The sequence below is a fragment of the Crocodylus porosus genome, unplaced genomic scaffold (genome assembly GCF_001723895.1).
Source record: "Crocodylus porosus isolate Cpor-Errol unplaced genomic scaffold, CroPor_comp1, whole genome shotgun sequence".
NCBI classification, from domain to species: domain Eukaryota; kingdom Metazoa; phylum Chordata; order Crocodylia; family Crocodylidae; genus Crocodylus; species Crocodylus porosus.
In genome coordinates this window covers 21456603-21468088 of record NW_017728916.1, presented here as the reverse complement: position 1 = coordinate 21468088, position 11486 = coordinate 21456603, and the positions used below count along the sequence as shown (strand labels likewise).

Sequence of the window (11486 nt, the reverse complement as noted above, 5' to 3'; positions counted from 1 at the left end):
GAGTTTCCCATTCTATAAGTGTGCTGCTGGTTTCTACTGCCTAAGTGCAGCACCCTGCACTTGTCAGTATTGAAATGCATCTTGTTTATGTCAGCCCACTCCTGTAACCTGTCCAGGTCTCGTTGCAGTCTCCCTACTAGTGTGCTTACCTCACCCCAAATTTTGGTATTATCAGCAAATTTAAACAGGTTGCATTTCACCCCATTGTCCAAATCGCTGATGAAGAAATTAAACAGCGCAGGCCCCAGGACCGAGCCCTGGGGGACTCCGCTGCCCACTTCCCCCCAGGTCAAATATGACCCATCCACCTTCACCCTCTGAGTATGACCCTTGAGCCAATCTGCAATCCGTCTGACTGTGTAGGCATCAATGCCACAGTCACCTAGTTTTTTAATGAGGATGAGGTGGGAGACAGTGTCAAAGGCCTTACTGAAGTCTAGAAAGGCCACGTCCATGGCAACACCTGCATCCATTGCCTTTGTGACCTGATCATAAAAGGCAATCAGGTTGGTCTGACAAGACCTGCCCCTAATGAAACCGTGCTGGTTGCCCTTGAGCAGCATCCCTGAAGCCGGCCCATCACAGATGTGCTCCTTGAGGATCTTCTCAAAGAGTTTCCCAAGGATAGGGGTAAGACTGATGGGCCTGTAGTTGCCCAGGTCCTCCCTCTTCCCTTTTTTGAAGATGGGGACCACATTAGCTATCTGCCAGTCATCTGGCACCTGGCCCAAGCACCACGAGCGCTTGTAGAGCCATGCCAAGGGCCCTGCAATAACCCCAGCTAGCTCCCTCAACACCCTGGGGCTGTCTGTAAACTGGCCAAGGGAGACCAGCAGGCAGTGGGAAAGTCCCTGTTCCCCCGAGCACTACTGGGAGTAACAAGGAACAACGGCCATAAGCTGACAGCAGATTCAGGCTGGATATCAGGTGGCACTACTTCACAGTCAGGGTGGCTAGGATCTGGAACCAACTTCCAAGGGAAGTGGTCCTCACTCCTACCCTGGGGGTCTTTAAGAGGAGGCTAGATAGACACCTTGTCGGGGTCATCTGACCCCAGTACTCTTTCTTGCCTCTGGCAGGGGGTTGGACTTGATGATCTGCTCAGGTCCCTTCCGACCCTACTAACTATGAAACTATGAAACCATAGAAAATATGGATAATTGATTTATTTTTACACTGAGTTCTGGTTGTTACTTCTAGAGTAGTAGTCTATTGTTTACTGAGTTAGTGACCTTATTAAAATACAAGGTGGTTGAAGATATTTTCTGAAATAAAAGTTATATATTCTTATTTTCTACATAATATGCTTATATTGTCAAGATCACCATTGGTCATTTCATGGATAAAAGACAGGACAACTGGTGTTTAGTAGGTCTTCTGAGTAGTGCTAATGAAAAACTGGATGAATAAATGCAATTCCTACTTAGGAATACTAGTAGGGTCTTAGGAAAGAGATTTGAAAGAAAGGAGGAAGGGTGCCTATGGAGGAGAATGGCTACGTTTTGTAAGTTTGTTTTGATAACTGGCCTAACTCTGACATCATACTTACGATTTACATCAATGAGTAGCTTCATAGGAACTGAGAGTTATACCAGAGTAAAGTGTATGAAAAAACTGGAAAAAAAAAGAATTGGGCCCAAAGATCATGGAGGCCAGTTTCTTACTTCACCCAAACTACAGTAGTGAGAACTCTTGTGAAGTTTGTAATAGGATCTATACTGACAGATGCAACAAATTCATTGCAACTTTTAAAAGAAAGCCTTTTAGTTCATTGATGTATGACAGTAAAGACTGCAATAGTTATTAAGGCAGTAAACTCAGTGCTTCATCCCTTAGTGAGTGTGTTTTCCAGAGGTAAACAAGGGTATTTTGTTGTTTTTTGAACATGTGGTTTTACAGCTTGGGACATCTTTACAGCTTTGTGAAAATGAAATCCATTCCAGAAGTTCTGGATTTTAAAAATGACTGCAGCACAAAGATGTATATTTTTTCTTTTTGTGGTAAAGTAATTCATTGATTTGGTGAACAACTGTAATAACTTGCAAATTATGTCTGATATGAAGCATTCCAGCCCGCTGTCTCAACAAATGGCACAGGACGAATTATACAATCTTCTATTGAGAGGGAGCCAGAACAGCCCACCCAGCCTAGAATTCTACCAAAATAAACAGCAGGAATTCTAAATAATAGTTTAAGAGTTCTCTTGGATAGTTGAGTTTTCTATTTTTATATTTTCCTGCTTATTAGACAAACTTTCAAATTAACTATTTCTACCCAAAATATGCGCATTTTAAGAACAATTTGAAAATGGTCTAGAAAAGCGTCTGATGAAAAAATGTTTGAAGTTTACTTTTTCTGAACACAACATATAAGGGGTGTTAACAATTTAACGAAGAAAACAAGATAATTAAGCGCAAACCAAAACCTACTCCCACTTCACCTTGGCTCCTTCACCTCTCTTCCCTTCAGGTTATTTTGCAGAGGAAGTAACTATTGAGCCACTTGAAAATCTTGCACCCCTATCTATTTTATGCCATACATTTTTAAGGGTCTAACTATCTTGGAAGAGTTATAATAGCTTTCCTGAGTGACCTGGAGGTCAAATTCGTAGTTACCTGAATTTTTCAAAATTAAATTAGACAATTTCCAGAGGGGCAGCAGCAGTTCTGATTTAGATCAGATGGTTGCAGTGCTGACTCTGGAAGAGTGCTAAAAGTGTATTCTTTATGCCTTTTGCCAATGGTTTTGATTGGCCTCCAGCCTTTGAACTTAAGGACCAGTATTCTGGAAATTCTTGAAATACTATTAGCTATGTCACAAGGGAAGCAGAATATGATCTAAGCAACATTAAGTAATATGTTAAAGTAATACCAGAGCTTTTTTGTGAGTTCTACTTTATAGTATGCATTTAAAAAAAGAATGATAGGTAGAATAAGTTAATGTAAGGCTGATGCTCATAATAATAGTAGAGTAACTAGAAAGGAGGTCTGAACAGAATTAACTATTTTTATATTGTTATTCTTGTTGACATGAGTTGTCCATTTATGTTTGCTGTATCTGAATTTATTTTTTTATTTCTAGGTCTAACAGCTGCTGCCATGGCAGAGGCTATGAAGTTACAGAAGATGAAACTTATGGCAATGAACAGTCTCCATGGAAGTGGAAGTCAAAATGGAACAGAATCAGAGAATGAAGAACTCAATTCTAATGCAGGTAAATAGCATCTTTGGCTAACCCAGAATGGCTCTGTGTCTTCCTGTGTGTGCAGTGAAACATAAAATGAGAGGATCTCTGGTATCGTCATACCGTTCCAATTGTAGCTAGTTGTGCATTCCCAAAATCAGTTAAGAATCAAGTACACATTCCCCCAGTCTTACTCCTAACAACACTTCTCACAATTTTTTTCTGAAAAGTTGCCTAATGATTGAGGATTACTTATCTTACCTGAAAAAAATAGACTTTCTAAACTCTTCTCTGCATGCTTATAGTGACAAAAAACTTCTCGCATGCCAAAATGTTGAGTATAATATTTTCCTGTAAATTGTGGCAAGTATCAAAAATATATAGGTTTTCCAAGTTGGTATGGGGCACCCGTCATTGCACAGACAGAAAGAAATGGCAAATTGCCAGTTATTTAGCTTTATACCATATTACTGTATAAATAGAAGAGCTATTTATAACCCAAGCTATGAAAAAGGGGCAAAGTAGGTGTAAGCTATAGCCTAAAGAACTAGAAATATCCTTAAAATGATATAGAAACTCTTGTAAGGACCCTTCCAACCCTATGATCCAAACATATTTCCTAAAATATATTGTTAAACATAATTGCCACAACTTAACAAGCTTTGGCTTCAAGATGACATTTGAGATGGATGCTTTGAAGAAAGGCTTTTTGGTAATTGCAAAGGTCTTGGGAGTGGAAATATCAGAGGGAACAGAGACTGGGATGGATCTATTTCAGACATGGGGAGCTACAGGAACAACACTTCTATTTCATAATAAGAATACAGTGTCTGCTTGTAGATGGTATGTTGTATATATGAATTATTATACCAACGAAGTGGTAGCTTATTAGACAAATAAGGCAAAAACTGGGAAGTCTAAGACTCATTTTCTAAATAAATAACTTTGAATTCGTGAAAAATTATTCATAAAGCAATGTCTTCTGAAAAGTGGTATTGCCTTTCGGCAACTAGCTAACAGCTGACTGTAGGCTCGTCTATACTGAAGAAACTGAACTTGCCACACATGCAATAAATGCTTTCCTAAAACTTCTCTGTACTTATATAGAACAAGTACTTCTTACTCACCTTTTTTCAAAACAAAATTAATTAGTGTGTACTGAACTATAACAGTCTTAATATTTTAAAATTATTTTAAAATGTATGTAAAAATAAAATATTTTTAAATTCATTCAACTCCTGTAGAGTTTCCAGAAATTTAACATCTGATTGCATATCTGAGATGTCATAAACATACTCTGCTAAGAGAGAGCATCGAGAACTTGATTGAGAAGAAAAATATATTTAATCTCACCCCAGCTGAAGTCTCCCAAAAGAAAATAAGTGTATGCTTAGTGTTGGAGATTTTTTTTAAACTGTTGGGAATCACCTTTAAAACATTTTAACCTTAAAATGTATTATAGATAATACACCTATATATTATACACCTTAAAATGTGTTGTAGATAAATACATTATATTATTTGGTATTTGCAATATTTTATATGCTTACAGTAGGGATTATTTCAAATCCAGGTAATATTATTCTGGTTATATAATTTCAAGTTTTATGGGAAATGACCATGCAAGCATTAACCAAAATATTTTCAAAATAGTTTATTTGTGGGGAAGTGATATTTTTTACAACTGATTCAATACTAATTTTTCAACAATGGATTCCCACTTTTTGTTTTACTGGTGTTAGATTGGGACCTAGGTGCAGGTAATACAAGGCTGTTACTTTTTGCCTATATTTTTTTCTTTTTTTGGAATTCATGGGGTATTCACAATATCAGGGTAGTTCCATACAGTCCCATTAAATGACAAGACAAAAAACAAAGAAAGCAAAAAACTTACTTATGCCTGTTACCTCATTGGGGAAAGTTATTCAGTGTATACTTTGGGACTTCTGAATTTGCTTTCAGGCTTCGGAATGGATAGGGAAAGAAGGAGGAAGAGAAAGATAAGATAAAGATGCTATAAGTTTTATTTTTCCTGATTTCTATAAAAGATAATTTTGTGTAACACGTGGCTTGTCTCTCTCACTAAAAGATTATTGCTAATATGCCTATGTCACACAAAACAAAGGGTATACCTCAAGTCAGAAGTAAATTTTTTAGGATTATTGTAGGGATATAATACCTTCTAGAGGGTACCAAATCAGCAACTGCTCATTTTACTACGCAAGGCAACAAGACTGCCTGTCACACCCTCACTATAATAAGCTCCTAAACTTCCTTAGATGATTGGAATAAGGCCTGAAGAGTTGAAAGAGAGCTGTCATTTAGTTGAAGAGTTAGCATACACTTTATAACATTGATTCACTCATGGGTGCTGTGAAACTATGAAACCACCCCATAATAATTATCTGTGCATGAAAGCTTCACCAAATGTTTGTTTTGAACTAGACTGCTACAGTTTAAATTACTACTAAAAACAAAATGGTAATGCAAAATGGGAAATAAAATTGAATTCTGAAAGATTTTTTTACTAACAAAGGGTAAAAAGGAACAAAACAAGTCAAAAGCTACTTAAGTGAAAAAAACATTTTATTTTAGGAGACAGACCTACAGTTTCTTTGATTCGAGGTTGTGTTTAATAGCTTCTGTAATGGCTGCAACATGACTCTGCATTTAGATTTCAGCATGAATAACAACCTGTTCGTGTTTCATTTAGCTCCAAATGAGAAATTCTGTCTTTTATTGTTTTAGGAAATTAGTCTGTGTACTATTGCTCCTGGAACTTTATAATTAATCACTAAAGGTTATGGCTGTGGAGAGTTTGTGGGAAATAGATGCCTGAATGATTATAATTGTAGCTGTCAAATTAGAAATATAGTTATACAGCGGCAGAGGGGTTTTGTTTCCTTTGTGTTTTTTCTAAGCTTTGATTTTTTTTAATTTTTTTTTTAACTGTAACAAAGAAATTCAAGGTTGCACGTTTATTTGAAAAAAAATATATAGGTTGTGTTTTGGTTTTTTTGTTTTGGTTTTTATTTTTTTATTGCAGTACTACCCTGGAAATAATCTACAATGAAACATCCGGTTATTGTTTTCACTCATGATGCTTACCCATCTGCTCTTCGTGGTTTAACTTTTCTGAGAAGATGCTTAGGAATTCTGCCTTCTTTCAACCTGGAGTTGTTCTGATACTATTGTGTGCGTTTTTCATTAAAAGTTGCCATTCATGAGTATTTAGAATACAATTTTGAAACTTTATTCCCCAGCTTTTCCAAAGGCATGCCATTACATGCAGGCTTCTCTCTTTAATAGAATTAGGAAGATACAAGAGATGCTTTATCATGTCCTTTTAAAGCCTACTTTTGCCTATATTTGGTTAATGCCTGAAGTGTCACATTTGCAAAATTTTGGATTGCTGTGAGCTTGGGAGGTTTTGGAGCTATCAGATGAGAACGTGAGTTTTAGCTGTCAATCACCCTTGAAGCTGAACACTCACTTAACCCTTGTTTGGGCCTGAACATCACATTTTCAGATTATTACTATTTCAAATACAATAATAATTTAACCAATTTATAAGGCTCACTAGCAACAGACAGGCATACAGTTAAATCTTACAAAAACATTCAGGGAAACTCCAGAATTTGGGAAGTAAAAGCTTATTTCTTTCTACATCTTTCTGTCGTCTTATCTTGATGGTTTCTTCTACCTGGCTTACCTTCCTGGTGTGATGTGGAACAAATATTGATAATAAAGATTGCAAACATTATTTTCCTCTAAAATCATTAACTCTAGAAAAAAGAACCACAGTAAAAAGAAGAAATATAAAAATTATGAAATAATAAAAATATTCCTGATAAAAAATATTAAATATTGCATGGGATTTTTACTGAAAGATGATATATTTTTTCAGAGAGAGATCAACACTGGGGCATATCCTTGTTTACATATTAGAACACTAAGCTTCTTAAAAATATGTTTTCCTTTTTTCCCTCTTTAGAAATGAACAAAATTACTTGCACCTTTCTAGCCATCCCATGAAGTGCTTGAACAATTTCCTCAACCAGTATAGTGGCTCATATTTCAAATCTCATATTATAGTTGCTTCTCGGTGTGAGCAACTCCCTGCAGGTTTGTTTCCACCCCATCTGATCATCCAATGTGCTTTACTTCCCCAGGTTGGGGCTAGAAAAAGAGGTCGAAGTCAGAGGGCTGGCTAAGTAAGGAGATTGATTGTTGAAATTTACTTTACCTTAAAATCCCAAATTCCCAATAGCAAGAAATCTTTCTTCATCTTTCTTTTCCTTCACAATTGCTCTATGTAAATCCTTAGAGAGAGGTCAACTTGAAGGTGACACATCCACCTAGAAATTGGCTACCTTCTGAAAGGTTAAGGCAGCTAATACTAGTGATGCTCTAGAGACTGGTGACACATGCAGCATGAGGGTCATTGATGGTCCAGCTGGAGAATGAATAAGCTGAAGTTCGAAGCTTATCACTGAAATCAGGTATGCCAGCTATGAGTGCAAAATGCCATGAGCAAGTCACAAGATCAGTTTTACTATCCTGTAGAAATGAGGTGCACAAACCATTCTCTTTGGTTGGAAAGAAGTGGTACTAAGATTATGTATTTGATCCCAATATTAAGTTAAAGGGAAGTCTGAAAACACAAATCTGGAACTTAGCTGACTAGGATAAGGTTTTAACACTGAGGTCAAAGTTCTTTTACTATGGTTTCTCAGGAGCTAATTTATAGTAGAAGGTAAATTAACCTGAAAGGTAGAGAGCAAAAATACATATTCCTATCATTGTCAAAACATCCTTTAAGGTTGCCTTATTCTGTAATATCATAATCAAAGAAGCATTAGTGGAGACTATCAGTGATAGCACCTGTTTGTATAAACTGCACTGCACAAAATAAGACAGTTGGTTTTTCCCCCCCCTTTTTTGACAGCTTTTGGAATTAGCATGCATGATTTAATAAATGCTTTTTGCTTTCCCAGGAGAGATATCAAACAGTTTTAAGTGTTTCAGTGTCGTTTCCTTAGGAAGCCCAAATGTTATTATGCATGTAGACTCTCTTGTTGCTTAATTTCCAGACAAGAAGCTGAGTTAGGTAGGCATAAAGCAAACCAAAAAAACACCATAGCTTTTGGCATTTGAGAAATCGGAGAAAAACGTCTTTGTGGAAAAATGTGTTGTCTTTTTATTCCCTCCTTTTTCTCTTCAGTACCTGCCATGCAGTTTTCTCATAAATGCAAACATCCTTCACAATCTGTTTAAAAAACCACAAATACATCACTCAGAGGAATATTTAAGGAACCATCAGGAGGGAAAAAACTCATTGGTTTAATGGAATGCTGTCAAGGAAAATCAGCATCACAAATGACACAGGGGCAGAATTGATACTTTTGCACTGACATGTTAAAAGAAAATCCCATGCATTATTTAGAAAACCCAGAAATCTGTCAGCTGTATGATTGCCGAGTTAGCAGAAGCAGGAGGATGCTGCTCAAGTTGAAAAGAAACGCGTAGGCACAGATCCATATTGTAACCTTTCATGTTCTACACCCACCATGAATACCCAGCTATTACACGGTCAGCATTTTTTAGTTTTTCTCTTTTAAAATTTCAAGTGCTTGAAAAGTCAAAAGAGGTAGGTCTTTTATTCTTAAAAGCAGGGTGCCTAGGCTATTATTTTATTGTAAGAGTAAAGATGACAAGACCAAAGAACAGACTTATTTTATCTTTTTGAATGCAATGCAGGTTTCATCAAGCAAGTTTTATCTGTTGTTAAACCAGGTATTTTTTACCTAGCCATGCTATCGGAACAAAGTGCCTTTATTTCAAAGATGAATTTTGTATAGAAAAATAAAGGAAATATTCATGACTATTTTGACTTAAGACAGTGAAGTACTATCAGTGCTATTTTTATGATCAGCTGTAGAGAGAATGACACATGTATTGTATTTGCTTTAATTGTCTTTCAACCAAAAATAACTTAGATACTGTCTTGAATATATTATGTTTCTATACTATTTTACCCAAAAGTTACTTCTGTTTGGCTGCAGGCAGCCTAGGTCTCAGGTTACATCTTGTTGACTTTCATCCCCTTTCAACTTGTTTGAAAGCAACATGGTATTGTAATATGATTCATCTAACCAGTTCAGCATTTCTGCTGATTCATCAGACGCCAAACTTGCATTGGTTTCACAAATGGTTGAAACTATTTGCTTTTCATACTTCAACTGCAGGTAGGACACAAGAGACATTGCATTCATCAGGTTAGGGAACACTGAATCAAAAACTAGAAGTAATAGACCTACTAGTGTACAGCCACCTAACAGAAGCAAACTGATGACTTGAACAAATAGTGAAAAAGAGGTTGCCAATCTATTTTTTTTTAAAGCTATTCAATATACCAGCTTTTCCATGCCTTTAGCTGAAGTCCTACTTTGTGTGCCAAGATTGTTTGACATGGGGAAAAGTGCACTGGGGACTCTGCATAGAAAAATTTTGAGAGAGAAAGTTTGACAGGCATTGAGATATTATGTAGCAATGTTCTGACTGCTGTGAATGGGAGGTACAATTTCATCCTGAGAAAGGTGAAGACAGAGGTCTGAAACTGAGAGTAGGTTCACTCAGAGATCAAGTAAGGTTAGCGGTGCAGTTGGGTTGGGAACTGATGGAAGGAATTGTGAGGAAGTGATGAGGAGAAGAGGCAGCTGAAGAGATGTGCAGAAAGGAAATAAAGAATTTCTGGAGCGAGCTTGTAAAGAGAAGGAAACTTGGAGAAGGAAAATTATGCTTGGCAGTTTGATTATTCTCCTAAAGGATCTAGTAACAAATATTTGCTGTTTCAAGAGGAATAGTCCTTTTTATTGTATTTAATTTGTATTACTGCTTAGTAGAGTTTTATAGCTATTTCTGTATTGTGGTGCCCAGCTTTACTGGTGAGAGTCAAACCTTGTATGTAAGAAGGCTAAACTTGAAATCTCAAGTTTATTTTCTAAGTTGTACATAGTATTTACTTTCATAAATAGTTTTGGAGAGAGAATAAATACCATTGGTGTGATACTGCTGTTTTACTCATGGACTAGAATTTGTCCCAAATAGTTTAAAAATTGCATATCTCTAAAGCATTATATCTAAGAAAAATTTGCACTGGGTTTGTTCCTATAGATGTCTCTGAATTATTTTACCTACACTTGCAATTCTGCAAGGTTTTTATCATGCGTCTATGTAAATAAACTCATTGATCTTAGGAGAAAAGTTTTTATTGTTAAAATTAAATGCTTAAGTTTATCACAAAATCAGAATCTAAAATGCATCTTTTACATTTCATAATGTAAAATTAAGTGCATACAGTAAAGTACCCACATTTGGACTGACTGAGAGCCAATTCTAAGTAACATAAATAATTGCCACTATAGTTCTTTTGTTATAGTTTTTTTACAATTCTGCAGAATCCATTTTTAGAGAAGAAGCCCTAAATCTGTATCTGGTTCTTATCTTTCCCATGCTATATTAATTTATGAATGTATAAACTAAAATCCATAACTTGGAATATACCTTAAAAGGTAAGTACAAAAATGTTGATATTGTCTTAGAAGAAATTTCTGCAAGAAGAGTTTCCACTAAATAATGTGTAAGAGCTGGTTTGTGCATGCTTTATTCAATGGCAATTTTGAGTTATTTTTCCACTGATGCATTACAATTAATGGTAGCTGAATGCACTCATTGAGAAGGGAGAACATAAACCTTTTAGTGTGTATTTCAGTAATTTAGACATATTACATGATCTACTTATTTAATTTATTTAGTCGGTTACTGTACTTGCATTCTAAGAATTGGTGCTCTTTTTTTTTTCAAGTAGCAGCAAATAGATTTGTTCCATCAAGAGACAAAATTATTTACAAGGAACCTTACATTTTAATACTTGTATTTTGCTGGAACAATTTGGTTTAAAGAATCAAGACAAGGAATAATCCTAATCGCAAATAGAGGTACTTACAACCTAGTCACAGACAACCTCTCCAGGTTCTTGTTATATTTACTATCAAAACTAAATGCAGCATAAGATAAACTAATGAAATATACAAGTGGTATGTTTTAAACTGTTTAGAACTGAGCTTTCACATGTCTGTCACCTCTCCGATCCTTTACAAATTTATAGTCTCAGAGAGCAAGAGGTCTAAATCTTCAAAGCTTGAAAAACAGAGGTGCAGCATGAACTAATCTTCATTTTTTCCCCTATCTTCTTACAGCAGCACTAATGGAAATGTATTTTGTTTAATGACTCTGAAATC

General features: G+C 35.9%; 1 protein-coding gene across 4 annotated transcripts in view; it reads left to right on the top strand.

Annotated features, from left to right (window-relative positions):
• The window catches only part of DACH2 (dachshund family transcription factor 2), a 553736-nt gene that overhangs the window by 379642 nt on the left and 162608 nt on the right, over positions 1–11486 (top strand). For all 4 annotated transcript variants that reach the window (XM_019536472.1, XM_019536475.1, XM_019536474.1 and 1 more), the window contains one exon: positions 3082–3213. In XM_019536472.1, coding sequence (XP_019392017.1) covers positions 3082–3213 — 132 coding nt within the window. The remainder of the gene's footprint in view (positions 1–3081; positions 3214–11486) is intronic.